Genomic DNA, 25,656 nt, shown 5'->3' with positions numbered 1-25,656 from the left:
CATTACTTGGTGCTAAAATGAATAATATCTATCCAGGGCCGATTCTAGGGAGCACTGCGATTTCCCCCAACCCCCGGATACCCCAGCTACGACCCGAGATTTAGTGCCGTTTCTTACCCGGGACTGAGAGCAGGGGAATGAGAAGAGGTGAACTTTGCCAAAGTCGTCTCCGGTGACGAGCAGTCTCTTTGCATATGAACTGCACACAGCATTGATGTCAGTCCCATCTGAGCCATCCGGCCACAGACCTGACACAGACAGAATATACATGTCATTTTCTTTGGCTGTATGCTAACATTTATGAAAGAAAACACTACAAAAAGAACTCTTTTGTGTAGTTATGGGCATATGAGGAAGACTGTGATATGTTCAGCTATATTTATTTACTATCACTACAAATTAAACTGTTTTAAAGAAATGTAATATTATTTTTTGATTATTTCACAATGCCATGCATGACATAAAACATAAACCTTACCAAAAACATGGAAGCCCAGAGTACAGGTGAAAGTGGCCCATTCAATATCCCGGGTGGTCTCCACACTCACAACTTGCTTGCACACAGAGGGAATCCCTGAAAGACAACAATGAATTTATAATATAAATGGATGGATTTAACAATCAGGAGACCGGGGTCCACTAAGGATCCTCAAGATGACTTAAAACAGTGTTTCTCAACTGGTGGGTCGCGGAGAGAGCAGTCAAAGAAACAACAACAACAACAAAATACATAATTCTAAGTGTTTTTCTTTATTTTGAAAGACGTGTGTGAAAGAAAGACTCTTCTGTCAGATGAGAAAAACAAGTTGTCCTGATTCAGTATCTGCTGTCAGATGAGATGTTGTCAGGCTTTGTCAGTGTCATCTTGAGTCAAAAAGGTTGAGAATCACTGATTTAAATAGAAGTTTATTATTGAGTATTTCCATGTAACAGTGTTTGGAACTTCAGCCATACTTTATTCAAATGTATTGACTGAATTCATTTAACTAACTAATTATGGTTGTGGTCAAGTAATGAAGGAAAATGTACAATGCTACTCATGCAGCTATGCAGAATGGCTAATATTCGTTCTGAACATGATCACTAACATCAAGAAAAGATGCAAATAAAACTCTGAAGTAGAAATAGAGTAAAGATACTTACAGTAAAGGATCTCATAGTCTCCTGAGTTGGATACCAAGTACTGAGAATCCACAGACCAATCCAGATGGGTGATGAAACTCGAATGACCCTGTGAGCAATAACAGACAGTGAGTACGAACGTTAAAAACAACCTTAATTTGAGGAGATGTTAACAAATATTAATAATAATGTGGCAGTGTTTTTGTTAAAACTATTAAAATATCCATTTCATTATAAAAATAAAGCTGAAATAAAATATAAATATTAGAAAAACATTTTGGAAATTAGAAATTAAATGAAATAAAATAAGTTTTAGTTGAAGCACTAAAATTACTTAAACTAAAACTTAAATAAAAATAAATTATAGCTTAATAGAAATATAAAAAAGGGCAAAAACAACCAAATGAAATTGTAACTGAAAATATAAAACTAAAAGCTAATTCAAAATAATAAATACTATAATAGTATAGAAATAATACTAACATAACACTAGCTATGTTTCCATCCACACGTTTTTAAGTGATATCGAATGAAAAATGCCTTATGGAAACAGTAAAATTCGATTGAATTTCATGAATATCGACTCAAATGAAATACGGTCGGTCTCATCGGATTTTATCTTGATCGATATACGGCTTATGCGATAAACGCTGATGGAAACGATAGATGGCGCGATCCATTTTGTCTAGCAAAACTTTGTTCGCAAATGTATGCTTGAATATTGTGCGATTCAGTGCGAAAATGAAATGGAAACACCTTAAAATGTCTCAAATCAATTCGATATACCAATCTGATCGCAAAACAGCATGTGACGTCATTACGCACAGGTTTTTATTCGCTTTAAAGCCGTTGGATGGAAACACGCATTCACCAGCTTTATTCGCATGAGCTTTTTTACCGAACTTCAGATAATTCTGTGGACTATAATAATCTATTACACTCATTAATTATACAAAACAAGTAATATTTTGCATAAACATACTTACTGAGCACTTTCCAACTCTACTGTATTTCTTGCCATTTTCTGCCACGGCATAAATGTAGATGTAGTTGTCATGTGACCCGACTGCAAGGAAATTACCATCTGGAAGGAATAACCGAATCAATTGCAGAGACTTTAATGAGCACTAGTTTCTGGCTAACTTCCTATAGTTTTCCATGCCAGCAGTGAAAAAGCTGCAAGGAAAATTAACTCTAACCTGGAGAAAAGCGCATAACCGACAGCTGTTCGTTCCCATCCGTGTGCACCGTGACGAGATCCTTCGATTCAGTATCGAGAACAAGCCACCTGCGCAGATTGATAATGAGTGAAAGGACATTATTAAACACACAGGTCTAAAGAACCTGAAACACAATAAAATGTTAGACTCTTGGATGAGGTCTTGATCCAAAGCCTTTATTAGGGAAATAGAAAAGGAAATCAAAGATGGCCGAAGAATGCCGCTGGGATGGTATTGTGTTCCTGTGTGGCATTAGCATAATAATAAGTGTTTGGGTCTTTCATGTAACACTCTATTAGACCACTTTCCTGAATTGTAATGATGTGTCAGGGACCCCATCGATGAAAAGAAATGGCTCGCCTCACCTGCCCATCTGAGTTCCTATAGCAACCGTTGCCCCAGAAGGGTGGAAGCCGGCCGACTGAGCGGCGTCCTGTCCATGAGGGAAACACACATACATGCTCAATCAAACATCCTGTCAACACAAATGCGGTTACATCTCAGCCTAAGGAACACCAGAGCTCTTTTCATTATAGTTGTAGTAGTGGCAAGGTTTTCAATAACAAGAAACCGATGTGCAGGCTGTGAGATGACACTACAGTAACGCAAGTGAAGCCTACAGAGGCAGGTTGCTCACCTCCAATGTTTTGGACCAGATGGGCTGATGGGAGCCTGAATCCCACAGGCAGACATGCTTGTCATAGCCACATGTGAGGAACTGATGCTTCAGCGGATGTACGGTCAGGCCCCATAGCTCATCTGTGTGGCCCTTACAATCAAACAGATGCAAACATTTGGTTTGAATTTCAAAGAAAGTTTCAAACATCAATCATATTCTGCATTAGATCCACAAACCGAGCTACTCTTTTGCACTAAAAAGATTCATTTTCTTTCAACATACAAGGTAATAAATCCGCATTAATTAACATTACTACTAGTAGTGATGCACCGATTTTAATATTCTGTCTGATACTGATAAGCCAATAATTATTTCATGCTATTATTATTTAGAGAATACAGATTGAATACAGAAGTATATGTCTAAACATTTTTTACAATAAAACATCAAAAACAAAAGTAAATCGTTTTAAGTGAATGTAGGCATATTACAGATATTATAATGTACAGCATGAAACTGGATGTTCATCATGAGATTTGCTAATGATTATATTTAACAGTGTTATTAAATTCTAAAATTATATATTTCATAAAGATACTTTTAAAAGTATCTTTAGTTTTAAAAGCCTTTTAACTTTTTTCCACACTATTTGAGTGCCTTGGAATATCTTTATTATTTGAGCTGAACTATCCCTTACATCAAAAGAGCACCGAGATAAGGAATTCACACCCCGTGCACCACTTTTTGTTATATATTTTATAATTTAATAATTTCAATATATTATATTTTTAAATATTTTAAGGTCTCATCTAAATGTAAAAAATAGGGAGAAATAGATTGGAAATCAGTCTAAATAATTCATTTAAAGATTTATTTAAAAAAAGAGAGATCAAAACAAAATAATGAGATCAAAGATTTCATTTTAAAATAATGCATCAAAAACAAAAATCAAAAGTGAATTTAGGCATCACAACATGATAATGCATAGCACGAAAAATGTATATTAATTTTGAGATTTCTTAAGGATTTAACATTCAATAATTTAAATATTTTCAATCATTTAAATATTATACATATGTAATAATTTAAATATATTACTGAATATGTCATATTAAATATTTTAATTATTATAGTTTTATATTTTAAAACTAATTATTTTGTTAAAATTCTATTACTGTAAAGACAAACTTTAAGTGAGTATTTGATGACAGCAAAGTTCTGAGAATGACCAGTATAGACACATTCTTCTCTAAAAAATATTTTAGTAAATAATTAGATAGAACTTAGAAATTGGTTAATAACTATGGTATCATTTATTAAATTAAATATAAGTCTATATGTTATATATATTAAATTATCTTCTCAACAAACCCACTGGAGTACTTCAAAGACCCCAGAGGACAATGGAAAACCATGGTTCTTTTCTCAGTTTTATTCTATATCCATAACTATTCATTTACGCTTCAGTATTGTACATTTACTGGTAAACTTACCTGGGTGATGGGGATAAACTCTCCATCCAGACTTCCTTGTAGGACATAGTTTTTGGTGGTGCCAATAAGAACCGTTTCTCCCCGTCCTTCAGCCACAGTTCGAATAGGGCCATATAACTCGGGCACCTGAAAGTTACATATAAAATTGGTGGTAAATTATGGATACCTGCTTGAATCTGGTACTACTATTCAAGCATATAAATGCATACTGCATCAAAATGATATCCAAGTATGCCTTACCTCCACTGTTTGAATATTTTGATAATTCTCATCCCATGAGATGAGTTTACGGTCCTTCCCACCTGAGACCAGCGTCCCATTTCTCAACATGCAAAGTGCAAAGACGCTTGCCTCATGTGCTCCCTGAATGGCCAAGCTAATACGATTAGAACCTGTGAGCCATGACCAGAAAACAAGCATTATATAAACCTGTACTGTAAACCAGCATCAGTATAACAATCAAAGGTGTTCACAGCCTATATGAAAAGAGTCTTATTGATTTGTGTAAAAATGGAGCACAATCTCTTTTATTATCACTAAATATGTTTTGTTGGTAGCAGCAGGCTCACCCTTAGATAACACACAGCTGTTCAACTGTACAAACAACATTCATAAGTGAATTTCATAAAATACATATTTTACAAAGTTCAATGGAGGTAGGCTTATACAAAACATTCAAATAAATCACTAAATAACTCACTAATAATAATAAACCTTTTATTCTTTTACCTTTGCCCCACACAAGTATATTTCCACTCGAGTCTCCAGTGATGGCGTCGCCGTTTTCTGAAAAAGTCACACACAATACAAACTTGGGCTTCTCTTGTTTCTGCAAGAAACATAAATATTACTTTATTTTTAAAGCAGAAATGCAATAGATGTATCACACACACACACAAAAAATATGATAATACATGTGTTTTATATATTCTACAACTACACAGTGAAATGTTTGGACACATTTGACTGAATTTATGTTTCCCTTTAAATCTAAAGGCTTATGCTTGAATGCTGGAAATTAGTTTTGGAAACAAATATAACATCTTTGAAAGAATTTAATACTTTTATTCGCCAAGGCCAAAGACACATTAAATTGATCAAAGGTAAAAGTAAGCACATTTCTAATGAATCAAAATATTTCTATTTCTAATAAATTCTTCTTGAGAACATTTTTATACATCAAAGAATCCTGAAAAAAAGAAAGGTTTCCACAAAAATATCAAAAAATCATCTTTCAACATTGATGATAATAATAAATGTTTCTTGAGCAGCAAATTAGCATTAGAATGATTTCTGAAGTGTCATGTGACTCTGAAGACGGGAGTATTGACTGCTGAATATTCAGCTTTGCCATCACAGGAATAAATTACATTTTAAAATATGTTAATATAGAAAACTGTTATTTTAAATTGCAATAATTTTTTACAATATTACTGTTACAGGCTGTATTTTTGATCAAATAAATGCAGCCTTGGTGAGCATAAGAGACTTCTTTCAAAAACATGAAACAATCTTATCAATCCCAGACTTTTGAATGGTAGTGTATACATTTCTTAACTCAAGTAAAATTTTAGTTCATTTTTTTATAGTTAATCCCATTATGCACCAGATGAAGCTAAAAAAGTTTTAATTGGAACCTTTTTCATCACTACATAATATAATTATATATATATATATAACCTTTATTTAAACAGGAAAAGTCCCATTGAGACACAGTCTCTTTTACAAGGGAGTCCTGTATAGCACAATTTTCAACCATAAGCTTAAAAAATTCATATACAGTACTTCCATTTGTGTTGTTTTATAGTTTTGATGTGTCAAAACATTTGACTGCTAGTGTGCATGATGCACATGCACATGTTTTACCATATCTATCACTTATCAAAAAATGAAATTTGAATAAAATGGAAAAGTTTCATTGAATCTAACCACAAAGTCTTAAAGGAGATTACCTCAAAAAGACCCTGTTTTTTCACAAGAGACCCCTTTTCTAATGACCAGAAGTAAAGATGCGACTTTCCACACGTGACAATTATATTAGCATCTGTCGGGTGGAAATCAGCAGCAAAGATTGACTCATTTGAGCACTGTGAGGGCAGAGAAAGAGAAGTTGTAAAGATGTGCGTAATAAAAACAATCCGTTTACTTGTGAATGGCCCTTGTTGACATACAAGGTACACTAACACAAAAGTAGACACTGCTATCAATTATGAAGCACTCACCTTGACTTCAGCTAGTCTTTCTTCCCTCTGCCAGTCCCACACAGAGAGAATGTGGTCATTGGAGTCATCCACAACACACAACCAGCTTCCACCGTTCTGAATGTTTTAAAAGACATTTTTATCACTCTAAAGCTCTCATGACAGGTACATTTAAAGAAAAGAAAATACAGAAAGTGTCACCCACAAATGTAGGCTGTATTTTGCTGTGGCACATTTGGTAACATAATATAGAGTTGACTGTCTCTTACCGACTTGGAGAAGGAGAGGCAGACCAGAGCTCGGTCAAAGAAACCGGTTCCAAGGATGTGCAACGTGTTCAAACTCACAGAGTCCCACACTCGCACGTGAGGAGCCAACTGCTGCCAGACACAGACAGACTCACTGAGCATGTTAGACCAATTCAACTTCTATTTAAAGCATGTGGATTTGAGATTGTGATCATGCACATTTGTTATGACAGACTCCTGAGGCGCATCTGATAATTAGGATATAATGCTAGATCAAGCTATCAATGGTTACGAATGACACCGGTTTAAAATATCTGAGCTGAATAACCAATCTTACTTTTCCATCTGAGGATGTGCCAGCCACTTGTCCTGTTGCTATGGTGATTTTATCGGGATGGACAGCGAGGCTGTAGGGGAAGAGAAAAGAGGTTAAAGATGTGGACAGCTGGGACTGTTGAGGAGTGAGGCGATGACACAGCAGTGAGAGGACATCCCACGTTCATGTCTCTTGAGTCAATGCCATCGCAACACAATGACTTTGAACATTATGAGTCACAGGACCGATCATAAACACAAGGAAACAGATCATCTACATTTTAATCACAGGTCTTTGGTTTCTGTTGACTCTTTTCTTGCTCAAGGCCTTTGACTTAGATTAGACATTCTGTAAGTTCCTCTACAGATGAAAAAGTATGAGGTTTTCCGTGTTTAGAACAAAGAAGTGTTGTAGCTGTGTTAGTATTTGAGTAAGTACAATGTAACTACGTCACCTTAAAATAAATTGTAACCTTAATTATTATTTTTTTAAATCTTACTGACCTCTCATGGAGGTTGAATAGTTTTATTAAGAGGAAGTTAAGTGGAAAATAGGATGTTCAAATAGGGAAAGTCCTCAATATGAACCTGACACTTCAATGTTAAATATATTTGGACTAATTTAATTACATTTTGGCCTGGGTTAACAGACAGGGCTTAGATTAAGCCAGGATTAGGGCTTAGTTTAATTAGGGCATTTAAGTAGCTTTTATAAACGTGCCTTAAAAAAAAACATTACCGGTGTAAATCTTGAGACAAAACAATGGTACTGACATTTTTTAAGATATGTCAGTGCACGTTGCGTTCGGTTAAAACTGCTCAAACACGCACTGTAGTCTAGGACTAGGCTTCAGCCTAGTTTGTGAAACCGGGGGTTTATGTATAAAGTATAAAATGGCCCATATCCCATACTCTCATGCCCCAAACAGAATTAATATGGTATTACACAGAGGCAAAATACAGATTCTAGGATGACAGTGGAATGAATAAGTAAGGGTTAATGCCCTTCGAGGTGTCCATTGTCAGGTATAAATGGACGACGGCGAGGTGTGAACCGTCCGACGCGCAGCGGAGCGACTTCGACCGACTTGCCTCCGCCGAAGTCCATTAATACCTGACAATGGACACCTCGAAAGGCATTAACCCGCTTATACCATGGTCACTTGCCAAATAACACATTTTTAAAACATTAGTTTATATTTTAATTAGTTTTACAATCGAAATCTAAAGTTTTTACAAACAATAACTTGGTTTCCCTGGTTACGCCTGACGGTTTATTTACTAGGTGTCCTCTAACACTTTTTAATGGACACCCTGCAGCCAATCAGAATCGAGTATTCACCCAGACCATGGTATAATAACCTTCAGTGACACAACTAATGATAAATGTTCTGTAGAATTGCACATCAAAGCAGAAAATTAAACAACATTGCTCAGAAATCCTTTATTCAGCATTGGTTTTAAAAAATATAGGCTGCAGAATATTTGAATAGGCTAATAATTTAAGCAGCAGCATGTTCTTTTAACATGGCAGTTTATTAAAATATCTGAGGTGATGAAAAGATGTACAAGTGTAATGTACAAGTCTAATGATCTTACAGAGTGACATCAGTGTATGCTAATGATGACCACATGGACAATGACATCATACTGATAGAAATGTAAGTCTTACCACTTGATATCATCAGTATGTCCAGTGTAGTGTCTTTGTAGTTGCTCATCCACATTATACAGCACGACAACAGAGGCGATGAAGTAAACCGTTTCCCCCGTCGGGAGCAAGTACAGGTTGGATCGACAGTCTCGGCCCCGGTAACCGTAACTGGGTCATAGTTAAAGTCACCATGAAATCAAAATGGATTTTTTTTTAGGGAATATTTAAGTATTTATTATAAATGATTTATCTGTGTACATCATTTTTTTAAATTTCTGTTAACTTCCCATCACATCAATAGCAAACCACAAACATCCAATCAATTCCTTATGTCAAAAATCAAGTCCCGCCCTACATTTTTTCTTGTTTGAGAAGCCATTTCACTCAGTAATGGTAACTTACGTTTCATGGCAATTTTCAGAGCAAAAACTAGTAGATGAGCTTATCAATGAACAAACCTCAGCAATGAAGGGCTTTTCCCGTGAAAACCCTCAGTTCTGTCTAACAAAGTCCTTTACAGGGAATATACCAAATGCATTATGGGTAAGAAGTACAGAAAATATCCCACTCCAACAGGCTGCAGTGCTCAGCTGAGCCAGAGAGAAACAGGGTATATGATAAGACATCCTTCAAGCTTCAAAATTCAGCAACTTGGAATGAGAATATGGAATTAGTACATCACAGTGAATAATGCTTTCTTTTGAGGTCGACGTTCAAGAAGCTTTAAATTATGCGCAGTAATTTTAACATGACTTTAACCTAGAAACCACATCCATCATTTAACTTGTGACATTTTTACGAGCTCATTCTCTGCAATAATAAATCAACGGGTAATTCAATCTTACAGCAATGAGCGTTCAATACAAGAATCAATCTAAATGCAGCTCCGTTTCTGTTTCACATGCAGCAATAAAAGGATACACCCAGTCTAGTTTCAGTTTTTTAGGAGGCAAGTCAGCCTTTGTTTCCAGGCAGTATGTGTCCACCAGGTCTTTGGGCATGTACATGGTGATGGGTCGTCCCTTCAAATACATTTTGACATACCCTTCATCTAGAAAAAGCAACACAGATTTTTAGAGCAAGAAAATGCATGGGTCACCGAAGGATCGCTGTGACATCTGTTGATGTTAATGACACCAGATTTGAACTGAGATAGAATAATGAAGACATATACTACCTTTCAAAAGTTTGGGGCCATTTAAAAAAAAATATATATATATTTTTATTAAGCAAGGATTCATTTTAAAGCTTTTTAGCATCAAATTAATGCTGTTCTTTTGAACTTTCTATTCATCAAAGAATTATGAAAAGATGCATAATGGTTTACACAGAAATATTAAGTAACACAGCTGTTTTCAGCATTGATAAGACATGTTTCTTGAGCGGCCAATCAGAATATTAGAATGATTCCTGAAGGATCATGTGACACTGAAGACTGGAGTAATGATGTTGAAAATTTAGCTTTGCCATCACAGGAATAAATTACATCTTAAAATATGCTATTTTAAATTGTAATAATGGTCCACAATATTACTGTTCTTGCTGTATTTTTGGTCAAATAAATGTAGCCTTGGTGAGCATAAGAGACTTCTTTCAAAAAACATGAAAAAATCTTATTGACCCCAAACTTTGAATGGTAGTGTATTTTAAGAGGAGATTAAATGTTAATCCAAGACAAAATAAAAGAATTTTATCCCAAAAGGAGAATTAGAAGGAATTGCAACAAAGTGTTTAGAATGATATATATTATGTTCTGAAAATAATTAAATAGGTCAGTGAGATTTAAAAAGGTAATGATTTGATACATTTTATTACGTACAGTATTTGAGATACAGTCCATTTAAATGTAAAGACAAACATTGTGAAATCAAATGCAGAAGCATGTGAATACAGCAATTTCATGGTTTGGTAAATTAGTAGTAGACACAAAATAAAGTCACAGATATGCATGCATGCATGCAAACATGATGGAAAAGGAAATGGACAGTTAATAAAATGCACACTTGAACAAAAGAAATCTATTCAAAAGCAAAAAGACAAAAGTGTGAACATGCAGCTTAACATACATGGACAAAAACAACATGAAACTAAACCAAATCAAAGTGTGACAATCAAAACAAAAAGAACAAAACAGAACAAAAGACTCATAAAGATCCTTAACACCTGACTAAGGCTAATTTTACAGCTGTTTTGCTTAGTAACAGATTTGAAAATACTGGCTGGGAGATTTGATTGGACTCCTGTAAGAGGGCATATCTGAGGGCGAGTGGACTGACTGAGAAGTACACTTCCTCAGAGGAAGGGTAAACGGAGGGATCTTTCGGCTCCCGAGCCGAGCCGCTCTGTCAGACACAATCTTGGCCTCTGACGGGGTGTTCGCAGACTGCGAGGGCACGGTTGACGTGGATTTGGGGGGTTCGGCGGATCCGGTCCTTTTTGACGGTCGGTGCAGGTAGATCTGCACGGTTACTAGGTGAAGTGGTCAAATTGGACAGGGCAGGTGCAGGAGAGGGTGGAGAGGTGGGATGAAGTATAATCATGATCAGACATGGTCCAACAGATTTAGATTCCACCATACTAACAAAACGACAAGGCTTCCACAATACTAAGAAACCACACTGCAAAACAATCGTTTTCGCAGTCAGTATTTTTGTCTTGTTTTCCATAAACATCATTAAAGCAAGATCAATTCAGCAAATGATCATTTTCAAACAATATATTTTGAAGTTTATATATCTTAGCCTACTATTCTGGCAAATTTGTTTTTAGCAAACATTGAGCAAGATTTAGAGATATTTATGCTTAAAAAAGTCAATGAGATAAGAAAAATAAACTTTTATAAACTAAAAAAATTTATTCAAAAAATATCTTTGCAAAAAAAAAATATATATTTGTTTTATTCATTTATTTTTCTTACAAATTTTGGTCTGGTTTTTGAATATATTTACTTTTTTTCTGGAAAGCAAGCCAAAAATGCAGATTGCGAAAATTATTTTTACAGTGCTGATTACAGTGGGTAGGGAAGGCACATATGATCTATTATCCTAGAGGAAAACCAGGAATACTGGAAACAAACTGAAAAAAACGTATTCTGAAGATACATTATTTTAATTTACTTGCCTGACGAGTTTTTTGGTGACTATAAAACACAGTGAGTCGTTCACCAAATTTTGCATCAACATCGAAGACTATAGAGCTGGTAAGTCCCGCCCCTTCCGCTAACCCCACTGGACCTCTAGGTTGAAAAACCGTCAATGCAAGTGAATAGGAGAAAATAATTATTTTCTGGTCCCGTTTGAATTTTGCCATGAATGTGAACATATGTTGTCTGTGAATTTTTAATATAATTTTTCGCGTGAAGAATGCTACAATTTAGCGGGTAGAAGTTTGATACGGTAAGACTTTGTGTGAGAGCACTTTGTGGACTACAACTCTTCGCTGCTTTCGACGGGAATCTGAAGAAAGAACAGCCCATTTGGTTTGAATGGTGACATTTGGGTACAAAACACACAGGCATCTCGATCTGTCTCCATAGATTATCGCAGCATTAGCACCGTGATTTGGCAAGTGGAGGGAAAATGTGTTATGGGGTGAAGTCACATAGGCGACATGTAGTCTTTCTCGTTATGTCTTTTCCACAACTGCTAGCCAAAGAATCATACAATATACTGTCAAACTCGTAACATGAAAAATTATATAAAAAATTCACAGACAATATATGTTCACATTCATGGCACAATTCAAACGGGACCAGAAAATAATTATTTTCTCCCATTCACTTGCATTGAAGATTTTTCAACCTAGAGGTCCACTTGGGGTTTTACGGATGGGCGGGACTTACCAGCTCTATAGTTCGGGGGAAATCATTTCCACCTAGTGACACACTACACATATATATATATGCATGTGTCTGACATTTAATTTTAGATTCATGATAAACACCAAACTTCAGTTTCAGAGGGGAAAAAAATCCGAAGAGCTAGTTGACGCAGGATGATAAATGCCCTTTACGGGACTGAAAGAACAAATATGTGTGCGTGGAGCAAAAAGTGGCATTAAACTATTGGACTAAAAACCATCCAGTGAGCTGCTGTGTGACTGCAGGAAACTGTTGTGTTCCCATGGTGCATGTGGAAAAACAAGTGCCATGAGCAGTGAGCAAAACACCCAGGAGCTGTCAGAGCAGCATCACTCAAGAGTTACCAGCTTGTGTTTTAGCTCCACTGCAATCAACCACAGGTTGGCATCACTCAAAAGGGTGTGACAGAGTGCGCATTAGCTTATTGGGAAGGGTGGCATGTCTGGAGGAAGGTGGGAGCTTCTATCACACACGCATTTGTCTAATCAACCCAGACCTTTACGCAAGACAGCTCTGTGGGAGCCGATTCTGTCACAATACGAAGCCAGAGCTGTCAAAGTCAGCCAGATTACCATACTTTCTAGAATACCAGTTTAAACTGTATAAAGGGACATTATATGATACTTACAGCTGAAATGTAAACAATAACATGTCAAAAACCTCATTAAGACACCTTAAAATCACAGCTTTGTGGCAAAAATCATTTAAAAATCTAGTTTAAAACACGTCTAGTTCTTAAAAATATACTCTTTATATTCATGTTGGATTCATATGGTTTAAAAAACAACAACTCTAAAATAAATATTTTCCTTACACCTTACATACATGTGAGTGTACACATCTTAATTGAGTGTACACATTAAACTAATTTTTGAAATAGTTTTTACATATATTTTTCAATGTAAATGTATTTTGTTTACAAATACCATTAATTTTTAATTCATAAATATCATAATTTTTTTAAACACTGGTTGTTCATGGGGTCTTTATTGAAATAATTTTACAGTATCTGGCACTTCATAAATAATGATTCTCAACTCTACCAGCTGTCATTGCATGTGTAAGCAGAGTTGTAATTGCCTTCTTTAATTGCTGAAGTGATTTAAATAACTTCCCTCTGGCTTCGAGAATCAAGCTGTATCCACAGAGCTGCTCACACAAGGGGCAGTTGACAAACAGTGCCTACCTTTGCAGTGTGTCACACGTCGCATCCCTTTGTGAACGTACAGAGACAGAGACAAACATGTAAGATGGCAGAAGATGGCTCATGGAAAGGCAGATCCCTGTTCATAAGATCCCAGGTTTCCATGTCTGGGTAATTACTCTACAAGATCCTCCGGGAAAGTCGTTTCATTTGTCAAGCGCTCTATTTAACAAATCTCCACTGGTGTTTGATTAATTTGGTGTACTGTATATTTAACATCTGGAATTGCTGTCTTGATGACTTCAATTAATCACAGTTTTTGGCACAGTTAAATACAGCAACTGGGTCAAATATACAATAAGGAACATGCAAATTCCGCCTTCAGGCAGAGGAGTTAATTTTATTCTGCCTCATAAGGCTGCGCACACTGGACGCTCTGCTTTAAACTGATACCAAATCTAATTGGTTCTGACATTCCCAAGAACTGCTGCTGAATTCCTTTGTATTCTTTTAAAAAATGAAGACTGAACAGCTTCGGACCAAAACTGATGTATAATAGATAAACACAATGACTATAAACGCCTATCGGACCTTGAAAATTTCAAGCTTCTTTTATTTGAAAAAGACCCTGTACTCTACAGAGTTATGTTAATTACTCTCTCAGTGCAGTTTCTATGCTTATAATACAGTAAAATTTTTATATTAACAGAATTTATTATTTTATATATATATATTATAGTTCTAATTTTGTGAGCAAATGCATAAAAAATATAAATTTGATAAATATAAAAGCATAAAATATAAGTATACAAACACAAAAATGAGAAACAGTGGAAATGTTTTTGGTAAGAGATGATGTTACTGATAAAGAAGAGCAGGTAATTGAACTGCGAAATGAACTGAAAAAAGACTGTACAGCACAATATAGACAGTGAGCTTCATGAGCCATGACTGGAGAGCACAAAGGGAGAAAGCTCTGGGAAAAAAAAAAATTCCCTTGAATTTCCCACCTACTAAATGAGCTGAATTGCTGCTAAACAAAATAACTTCTGGTTGGTCAGCCATTCATTTAGAGTGCTTGACAAGAGTTAGCAAAGTCTGTACTTTTTGGAAAGTCCAGTAAAAAAGAGAAATGACAGCATAACCATTGCTTTGTTTGTGACTGATCCAGTCCTGTTTCAAACTCTATCACATGGGAACACCTGACTCTTACCTGCGCAGAAAACCGGCTCCCTCTGTTTGCTGCAGGGGTGAGAAAGGAAACAAGTCACCCAAATGTGCTTCTCTATGTGTGTGTGCAATGTTTGATTGTATGAGTCATCTTATTCAGTTACCCATTTTAGGTAAAAATTATTTTTTAAAATCACATGGGCACAAAGACCAAATATATATAAATTCCCATACTTTTCTGTGTTTTTCTTGCCACTGGAGTTGCTCCCAGTGGAACCAGTGCGTGTTCGATTGCTTTTGGAGTCCACCCCGCTGTCTTTCCTGTTGTTGGGGCCGACGTGCTCGGATGAACTTGTTCTCTTCACAGTGCTATGAATGATAGAACGAGAGATATTAACATCATTTTGGCTCTTACCTAAGAAAAGGCACAACAAAATACCAACACTTGATAATACTAAAATATTCCTAAACTGAAACATTCTAGTGAATGGGAAATTTTGCTTTTTTAATACGACACAAAATGTTAGGTTTGAAGATACTGCTTGAATTGTTTTAATTTTAGTATTTATTTTAGAATTATTGATATATATATATATATACTCTTCCGTTCAAAAGTTTGGGCCAACAGTTATTCGATGAAAAATTGAGAAATATTTTTATAAATTAAAATACCAGTTATTGCTGTGATGGCATATTACCTTTCAGAAATCATTCTAATATGCTGATTTGATTATTACTCTATATGTTTCCAAAGTTGTGAATGTAATAAAAATGGAAGTTGCTGCAATCGGGGAACTGTGGCTACTTGAAGCCACTTGCATCTCAAAGCGTGCAGACTAAACGCAATAAATGCTGTCATGTCATCTTGCGTTCGGATGCTGGTGTTTGGGAACACAATCATGTAAGACACTTCTGACAGGTTATGAAACATGAAAACATGCCAAATTGTGCGGACATCATTTTTGGTCAGGCTGTCAAGAAATTAAAAACATGCAAAAACACCAACAAAATATTAATAACTGATTATGTTCTAGTCAATGTATGCTTACTCCTGTGAGCATTTTGTTTTTCTATGCATTTTTTGCATAGTAAAATAAAACCTATAGCTGTAGTAATTTCCCCCTTTTTTGCCAAATAATTTTGTTAGATAAATACCCTAACCAAGTTAAGTGTTTTGTTCTTCCCTCGTATTTAAAATATTTACAAATATAAAATATTTTCCTCATATTTTGACGGTTTAATCGAACTTGTAGGGGTCATTAAAAACAAATCCCCAAACCAATTCCCTCCAGAATATATATAATACTGTACAACAGAATTGAGTAACAAAACATTTATGTATTTGTGTTAGCTTGCAATATTTCACCTGTCTCTAAATCTCTTTCATGAATCCTAATTTCCCTACAATAGCCTATACCTCAAACAGAAACATTTACACAGACAAAAGGGAAATGGCAATGTATAGACAAAACTGGCAACATCCCAGCCAATTATAACAGAGATTATAATTATAACCTAAGCCTGTTCATCCACAAAGAGGCAGAGCAAACACATATAAGACAAACAAACAAATGAAATTTATTTTATTTGTTTAGTTTTTTTTTCTTTTCTGTGACATGTTCATGCCCTGATTTGCTGTCTTTGTGCATTAGAAAGGAGTGAACTGAGCCTGGGTTCCCTTTAAAACTTGTCAACAAAAGAAAAGACCCCATCAGCAGTCCACTGGTTGCCAGGCTCAAGTCTAATCCAGACTGCAGGGCTAAAGTTCATCTGGCCCAGCCATTGGCGGATGGTGTTATTCCATGTTAAATAAGCTGCAGGATCTTCATGCTTTGTGAGGCTTTTTGTCAATAATGGCACTTCAGGCATACAAGCAAGTGGGTATAGAGTTAGCGTAGAGACTGCACAGGGCTCTCGCTTCAAGGCATGATGGAAATAGAAGCTTTACAGGCTGCATTGAAAGAGTGCCTGAAGAGAAGCTAAGAAAAAAACACATGTCCAAGCCAAAGAGTGCCCAGTTTCACAAGTATCAAAGCAAAGCTTATCTCCCAGTGCAGTGGTACTTCATGTGGGATCCCCAAAGCACCTTCATAGACTAGGGTTTTAAGCTGTTCATGAATAATGGTTTAAAAACAGACCCTTAAAGCCTTTTTATTATAAAAATATCAGAAGTCCACAGCACTTTTGAGAAGATTGAGGATCCTTTTGGCAAAAAAACTCTCACCTGCAGGGTGGCCTTAGAAGAAACCTGGGCAGATGGGACAGACTAGAACATGCAACAGATAGGAAGAAGGGGAGGGGACGGGGAGAGAAAGGTTGCACAGGATGACAAATACATGTGACAGACAGCTGACACTAACAAACAAAACAAGCAGGGGTCATCAGCTGGGTTGTATCTCATAATAACAAATGTCTGTTTATTCATTAATTAGTCTGCATGATATGTACTTAAAGAAACACTGGTGCTGCACAGCTGGAAAGTTCACAAGAGTGACTGTTTCATGAATATTAACCCTTATTGTAATTTAGATTTTTATAGTGACAAGAAAACATAATTGCAGAAGTATTTTTAACCTAGTGAATATCATGAAATCTGAATTGGCTTATGGATTTTAGAAATACTAATTATCTAATTATTAATTGTGGATTCCTGATGTCATTCTAAAACATTACACTTAATTAAAACAATATTATTTGTTATTTCACATTGTGAAATATATTATACTTTTATTTAGCAAGGAAGCATTAAAATAATCAAAAGTGACAGTAAAGACATTTATAGTGTTACAAAGGATTTCTATTTCAAATAAATGCTCTTCTTTTTAACTTTCTATTCATCAAAGAATCTTGAAAAAAAATTGAAAGTTTCTGCTAATTTGAACTTGTTCTTTGTCATCTGAAACCTAGTTGCACTGCATTGCTTCCTACATCACAGACGACTCACTTGAGAACAGGTTTTCTTTCAGGTTTTGTGTTTCTGATAAAGACGTGAGCTGACCTTTACAAGACAAAACCATGCACAGTTATCTTTGTATTTGCATGCACTGGATGAATGTCTATTATAATACTGAAAGCTGATCCAGCACTGTACAGCAAAACAATGCAGACAATTTCATCTCCACTATAGAGCGAAAAGACTGCGAATGATTTTAACAATTTTATCTTTATTTCTAAATTAAAAAAGGAGATTAAGCCTTCAGTCATTTATGGTTTAACCAGGCAAAGATAACACATTTATTTGTTGTCTGACCAATGATGAATTGACTAGATGAATTGATCTGATACATACAGACAGACATACAGAGGGGTCTGACAAACACCACATTTAAAATATGGAGGAATGCACCAATATGAACATTTTGACCGATACCGATAATTCTTTATTTGAAAGCCGATAACCGATATATTATATTACTATATACTGATATATAGTCCCAAGCACACAGTTATGATGTTCTCATTATAATTTTATGTAGCCTATATGACAGACTTTCGCAGCACATTTTCCTTTTTTGAAGTGATTCCAATCATATTTCAAGCAATTCAAAACCATTGTGGTGAACAGAGCACACTTGAAGAGTCTCAGCTGAAGGAAATAATCAATTATTTATCGGCTTTAAATTTATCGGCCCAATATTGGTAACGATAACGATAACATAAAAAGAGGACATATATCGGCCAATACTGATATGCTAGCCGATATATCTTTTATCCCTAAAATATGAACTGATTTCAAAACAGTAGGCATCATACACTTGCTGACTTTATAAAATAGTTACAGAGAAAAGCTAGGCATCATACACTAAACAACTGAGGGTCACACACACATACACACACATTTTCAAGTCGTTCCGATTCCGAACACAACAAACTCACGCAGAAACATGCGCCTCGCTTCTAAGAGACTTGTGACAATTGAAAACAATGTTCTAAGATCGGCTCAAAATATCAAACAAAAAGTCTGAAGCTAAAAAGAGTCTGTGCCCATCATAAGCGATTTTCTGTGGAATCTGTCAACTCTGATCTGCACAAGTCAAAGTAAATCTGGCTTAACCTCACCCACTCACAAGGTGCATGAAATAAATCGCCTGAACAACAATGAAGAGGGAACCAGCAGCACTTGTGGTGCACTCCAATCTGCAGACTGCCTCTGACTTTCATCTACACTGCAAATTTGGACAAAAATCTGGACAAAATGTATTCCAGCCTCTAGTCTCTTACCTTTTGGTTGCTGGTGAGTTGTTGTCCTTCTTGGAGCTGGAGGGTGATGGCAGTGTGCCACCCTTCTTCGACAGGCCAGTACCATTATTGACCGTGGGTCTCAGGGGCAGGGCTGCAATCATTGGTCTAGCTAAAAGATGAAAAGACACATGGACAGAATTACACATACTGTAGCACTGCAGTCAGATGTTCATTGTCTGTTGTTTTTGTTCTTTTTGTAAACTAGCACCAGTTTAAGTCAAGCTTTTAATAGCTAACTTTACATTCTCAAAGGCCAAAGTTTTTTTTTTTCGGTGTTCTGTGTGAGACATATTTTCTATTGAAACAGGAAGTTTGGGCGAGACATATAGAGGGACTTGTCCCTTTTGTTTTAAATGACCAATAGGCTTAATCACGTCATAGTCATGAACAATCATTTGATACTTTCTAGTTACTTGAATGTGGTATTAGGGAAGGGACATTCTCATTCTAGAAAGCATCTGATTGGACAAAAATCTGTGTAGTGCAGGATGAGTCATCAATATTCTTGCTCTGTTGTCCCAAAAGAGATATACAATGTATTTAAAATTAATTTTGAGTGAAAAAAGTGAATTTTGAGTATATTAGCATATAGATTTGTATTTATAGAGTTTTCATTTTAATTGAGCTTTAAAATGACTTAAATTATTTTATATATACACTACCATTCGAATGTTTGAGGTCAGTAAGATTTTTTTTAAATGTGTTTTTGAGTATGATGATTTGGTACTAAAGAAACATTTCTTATTATCAATGTTGAAAAAAGTCGTGCTGCTTAATATTTTTGTAGAAACTGATTTTTTTGATGAATAGAAAGTTCAGAAGAACACCATTTATTTAAAATAGACATCTTTTGTAACATTATTATTGTGTTTACTGACACTTTTGATCAATTTAATGCATTACCTGAATAACTGTTAATTAACCATTAATTTCTTTACTACAAAAAAAAAATCTTACCGACTCCAAACTAATGAATGGTAGTGTATATATGAAATAATTAATGGACCTCACAGTAAACATTTCCAGATGTCAAATTCAATGAATTTAGGAAGAACCAGAATAGAACAAGAATTCCAGAGTAGTTTTTTTCTTGCTTCCTCGAACTGTCCTGCAAGAGGTTGAGCCATGAATAGATAGACCCCATTAAAATCCAGTTGTGGTTCACAAAAGTCTTACTTACTTAATAGTGCATCCACACCTGCAGTCTAACTGCTGACGGCATAGACTTTAGAGAGGCTTTATTTACTTGGTCCTATGAGTTTGCATTATTAAATATTCATCACAGCAGAGCTGCTTGAATGTGTGATGAATGTGTAGGCAGCGACACAGAGATAGTTGAAAAAAGAAAAGAAAGAATGAGGCAAAAGTGCAAGTGAGAAATAGAGGAGAATTTTTTGTTTCAAAGACATCAGCCTGCATGGTGCATGAAGGATTTTGCAGAAGCAAAGCATGACTCATCTTGCACAGACTTCAAACAGGCAGAGGAACAGATATACTGAACATGAGCTAGGCAAAGTACATCTTAACTAAGCGCTTCTTTAACGGTTTAATGGATGAGTCTTGGACTCCAAGTTGACATTTGGTAGCACAAACACAGTCTGGCTAATTAGTGTCTGACACCAAAGCAGAAGTGTGTTTCAAACCTTTGAGGCGGTAAAGACATGTGACTCTAAGTATCCAGTTTATCCTACAGTTCAAATGATTATGTGGATGTAGGAAAGCTTTGTTAAACAATCACCAACAAATCTATACTCTATAAGTCTATAAGAGCCATAAGACCAAAATTGAGCTCATTCTAGGATCATTTTATTTTGAGAGATATTAAAATATGGATGTGGTAGATTGTCAATCGAGCATTAAATGTAATCAGGACTGGAGTGTTTGTTAAGCACACTATCAAGCATCTTATAGTGTTAATCTCACTTAACTCACAAGAACACTAGACATACGTATGTGAGCCAAGACTTTGTCACACATGCTGTGAAATACATGTGACATTAGGGATGCACAATATATCAATGATCATAAAAGTATCCACCAATATTTGTGTTTTTTAATTATCTGATAAGGTTGACATTGAAAGAAATATTGGAAGTTTTAAAAGTATTCTTACCATTTATTTTTCTACTGTACATTATGATGATTTTATCCATGATTTCAATTATGTGAAATCATAATTCACTCACTTAAAGGGCTAGTCCACGGAAATATGAAAACTTTGTCATTATTTGAGTCACTTAAATACCTGCATTGTATAATATTACGTAAATAAACATCAGATTGAAAATTACCTTATCTGCTTTGCATATTAATAAACACTCAGTTCACCAACATGCCTTACCAAAATGAATGTGATTAAGATTTAAAATAAAAGATTATGGACTATCAATATCAGCCAAAATGGCTATATCAGTGCATCCTTAAGTGAAAAAAAACTAATATAAAACTCAGTCCTCAGTGTTCATGCATTTTGAAGCATGGTGAAGAACAGTTCCAGTGTCGTTAACTGAAACACAAGCCCCACTCCCTACCTGGCTTCCCAACACTCCTGTCAGAGGAGGGAGAGTCTCTCCTCACTGCTGCTTCTAAACACGTTCACAGTATGAGAGAACAGTTGAAGGCAGGGAACAGGAGGATAGGAAAGTAGAGAAGATAAACGAAGAGCAACATGAGAGAAAACTGCAGCCGGAGCATGGATGGGATGGAGATGAAAACAAGAAATGGCACACAGGTGGTTCTATAGAGAACTGTTTTCCAGTGAGGCTTAAAGCAAACACTGAACACTTTCTAGCAAATCAGGTGAGATAAAATGCAAAGCTGAAATAAACAGCACAGTGTGGAAACTCTAGGACTTTCCACCAGATTAGGTGACAAAGGGTCCAGTCTGGTACCTTTGGTTGGTCCTTTCCTGCTGAGCATGGCCTGCTGCTCCTCTGAGGTGTTCAGTCTCCTCACAACGTCAGCCAACGCCGACTTGAGCAGCTGAATCTCATCCTCCTGCATCTGAACCCGCTGCTCCAGAGAGGCGATCCGGTCCGTCACCTCCATACTGCTCGCTGCCGAGGCACTGTCATCTATAACACATACAAAAAAAAAACTCTAACGTTTGGAAAAGCAATGCTATAAATAAATAAAAAAATTATGTGCACGGATATCATTTATGATTAAATAAGATGGGTCAATTTTGATTTCATGGTGACTTTAAAAATGAAGGTGTGTTGCTTTGAGGCGCCACAGGATCATAATGAATAATAAACAAATGAATTAATAAATTAATAATGGTTAATAAAATATAATGTGGGTCCCCAGAGCCCAGTTTGAAAACCTTTGCTTTGAAACACCAGTACATAGTATTAATGGTAACACTTTACAATAAGGTTTCACTTTCATTAGTTAACTTCTTTAGTTAACATGAACTAAGAATGAACAATACTTCTACAGCATTTATTAATCTTAGTTAATGCTAATTTCAACATGCACTAATACATTATTCAAATCAATATTAGTTAATGCACTGTGGACTAACATGAAAGGGTTCACGAATGGCATTAGGCTAATTGAAACCTGAATGTTAAAGAAAAGCTACAAATGTCAACCAAAGCAGACATCACACATAATCATACAATCATACATCACACTTAATATAAATACCTGCATTGTATAATATTACGTAAATAAACATCAGATTGAAAATTACCTTATCTGCTTTGCATATTAATAAACACTCAGTTCACCAACATGCCTTAATAACAAACAAATGGCAAAATGAATATGATTAAGATTTAAAATAAAAGATTATGAACTAACATGAAAGGGTTCACGAATGGCATTAGGCTAATTTAAACCTGAATGTTAAAGAAAAGCTACAAATGTCAACCAAAGCAGACATCACACATCCCAAATGATTAATAATCAAGTCTATTCCATTTCTACCATTGGTGACCAAATTTTAAGCCAAAAGCCTCATCCAGCAGAGTAGTTTTGAAAGAGTCAGTGAAGGCTTAACATTTTCATCACATATAAACATGCTGACTGATGTTTTTGAAGCACCCTTCTCTAACGGCTGCTGACCCTGAAATGGTACTCGGTTACTAACGTTACCTCGGTTATGGGCGGGGCTATCCTTCTATATAAGCGTGCAGCCCAGTCCAATCGCACCGTGCTTAGAACAGTGAAACGACAACTGTTCTGAGGCCCTGGCCCAGGGCGTACGAGTAAGGGCCCAAGGGTGCCAATGCTCTCTCTCTCTCTCTCTCTCTCTCTCTCTCTCTCTCTCTCTCTCTCTCTCTCTCTCTCTCTCTCTCTCTACCTCACACACACACACACACACACACACACACACACACACACACACACACACACACACACACACACACACACACACACACACATAAAATAGCAGATAGCTGTTTGCTAAGTGATTAGACAGCTTTGTAAAATCAGTGGTATGAAACATTAATGAAAACTAGTGCTTTCAACCCTTCCCTGAGAATAACATCTTCATTAATTATACACAGAGAGGAAGCAGCTGGTAATTAAACCAATAATATAAGTTATAAAACGGAACTGTGTTGTTTTTTATATATTTAAGAGGAAGCCATTCAGGGTGCTTTATTTGTTAAAATCTACATCTTTACATCGGTTGGAATCTTATTCTTTGCAGTTTGCACATTATTTTTAATGTCGTTTTACGTCAGATTGGTACCATGAAATATGTGGGTAACAGTGTATTATTAAATTAACAATACTCTAGATTAATAAATGCTTAACAATTGTTTCTTGTTTCCTTAATACCTTATGCATTAAATAATGTTAACAAATTGAACCTTGTTGTAAAGTGTTACCAGCATTTGCTTAATAACAATTTACACTAAAAAGTCTTGGTTTTGAATTAACACTTAGTAATAGTGTTTAAAGGATGAATTCATAGCGAGTGTGACCTGAATTATAAAAATGCAAACTATGAGTCATATTAGCCTGAGTAATTGGATGATGGGAAGCTTCAGGCAAAATAAAAAAATGGATAGTTTTGAAACTGAAATTTAGATAAGTACCTTCCACGGCAAACATTAAATCACTCAAAGTTTCCTTACCCCAGCTGAGCTGTATAATTATACACTAACACACATACACACACATCAGCTTGGTGCATTTAATGGCCTCCAGCCATTTCACTTAAAATTCAGTTGCTCGCTCTGCAAAAATGATCATAGTCATTAATGTTCAGCGGTGATTAATCGCCTCCTGAAGATAAGCCTCTTTATGCAACACGATTTCACCCAGTCAGGCTATTCAGATAACCCTTAGATTTATACTTACCTGCACAAACCTGCACACCTTACCCCTGTGTATTGGGAAAACTATCTCAATTTCCCAACATTCAAAAGGTTTCTGTTGCTGGATCACTGAGAGCTTTGTTAATCACTGCACTAAAGCTTTTTATGAGTGCATTATGAACAAAGGAACATACAATGTGAATCCCTATTCTACTCACACACACACACATGCATCAACCGCAAGACAGAACCTAATAAAAAATGACTACTAATAATTAGAGCCGCAAATCATGCTGTTTGCATAGAAATTGCCTCTTTGATGGATGAAATTAATCACTGATTGAAGCCTTCCCATGGCTTCGTCTTTTCAAAAACTCCATGGGGAGTTATTCTGTCTTTTCTCCAAGCACAAACCCAGTTTGCAATTGTTCTGAAGCCACCGGTGGCATAATGCTAGTAACCAGCACAATAAATGACTGTCACATCTGCTCAAAGCCTAAAAGAGCTTCCTGTTCATTTGACAATTGCACAAAATAATCCTGCACTCTACAAAATCGCACCTGTACGGTCAGTGATAGAGCATGTAAACACACACTTAAACACGTATTTAATTATATTGCTAGTAAACGCTAATGCTCTCCAGTGAACTTCTCAGCTACGCATGACTGCAGGTGAGCATCAGGGAGTGTGCGCTTCAACCACATTAAAAAGCATTAGCGGGAATATATCAGTGCGGCATGAACGGACACAAATTGCAATTCTTGTTGCTGTTCTTTCTGTAAAAACAGCAGGATTGGCAGGCATCCGTATCTCCTAATGTGTTTCAGAAATCAAATTAACTGCTAAGATTGAGGATGCACTTCCCTTGCCATTGTCTCTGTATCTCGGTCTTTCTCCCACTTCCTCTGAATTCAATCTTGTTTTGTTTCATTGTGATTGGATTGGACAACGGCCCATCTCTAGCTTCAAGTTCCACTGGAAATGACTGTGTTCATACCGCATCACTATCCTAGCTAGATCTCCTCCAAACTTCTCCTAGTTAAATTCCCAACACTGAACAGCTCATCTTGAATTATTATCTGGTGATTATAGA

General features: G+C 36.0%; 1 protein-coding gene across 11 annotated transcripts in view; it reads right to left on the bottom strand.

The window, feature by feature from the left end:
* The window catches only part of eml1 (EMAP like 1), a 51,998-nt gene that overhangs the window by 898 nt on the left and 25,444 nt on the right, over positions 1-25,656 (bottom strand). For 3 of the 11 annotated variants that reach the window (XM_081347560.1, XM_081347569.1, XM_081347563.1), the window contains exons 2-23: positions 22,179-22,361; positions 21,819-21,872; positions 19,267-19,396; positions 15,280-15,414; positions 15,089-15,117; positions 13,918-13,944; positions 9,794-9,923; positions 8,891-9,040; positions 7,241-7,310; positions 6,925-7,035; positions 6,677-6,772; positions 6,407-6,541; positions 5,184-5,283; positions 4,695-4,846; positions 4,455-4,580; positions 2,980-3,111; positions 2,708-2,775; positions 2,322-2,410; positions 2,109-2,206; positions 1,144-1,231; positions 479-574; positions 118-248 (exon numbers count right to left, since the gene is read on the bottom strand). In XM_081347560.1, coding sequence (XP_081203686.1) covers positions 118-248; positions 479-574; positions 1,144-1,231; positions 2,109-2,206; positions 2,322-2,410; positions 2,708-2,775; positions 2,980-3,111; positions 4,455-4,580; positions 4,695-4,846; positions 5,184-5,283; positions 6,407-6,541; positions 6,677-6,772; positions 6,925-7,035; positions 7,241-7,310; positions 8,891-9,040; positions 9,794-9,923; positions 13,918-13,944; positions 15,089-15,117; positions 15,280-15,414; positions 19,267-19,396; positions 21,819-21,872; positions 22,179-22,361 — 2,330 coding nt within the window. The remainder of the gene's footprint in view (positions 1-117; positions 249-478; positions 575-1,143; positions 1,232-2,108; positions 2,207-2,321; positions 2,411-2,707; positions 2,776-2,979; positions 3,112-4,454; positions 4,581-4,694; positions 4,847-5,183; positions 5,284-6,406; positions 6,542-6,676; positions 6,773-6,924; positions 7,036-7,240; positions 7,311-8,890; positions 9,041-9,793; positions 9,924-13,917; positions 13,945-15,088; positions 15,118-15,279; positions 15,415-19,266; positions 19,397-21,818; positions 21,873-22,178; positions 22,362-25,656) is intronic. The other 8 variants (XM_081347570.1, XM_081347561.1, XM_081347566.1 and 5 more) reach the window with 4 other exon arrangements.

This window comes from Scardinius erythrophthalmus (assembly GCF_964197995.2).
Source record: "Scardinius erythrophthalmus genome assembly, chromosome: 19".
In the NCBI taxonomy this organism is placed as follows: Eukaryota; Metazoa; Chordata; class Actinopteri; order Cypriniformes; family Leuciscidae; genus Scardinius; species Scardinius erythrophthalmus.
The sequence above is the reverse complement of the archived record's forward strand: the minus strand, read 5'-3'. Positions and strand labels throughout refer to the sequence as shown.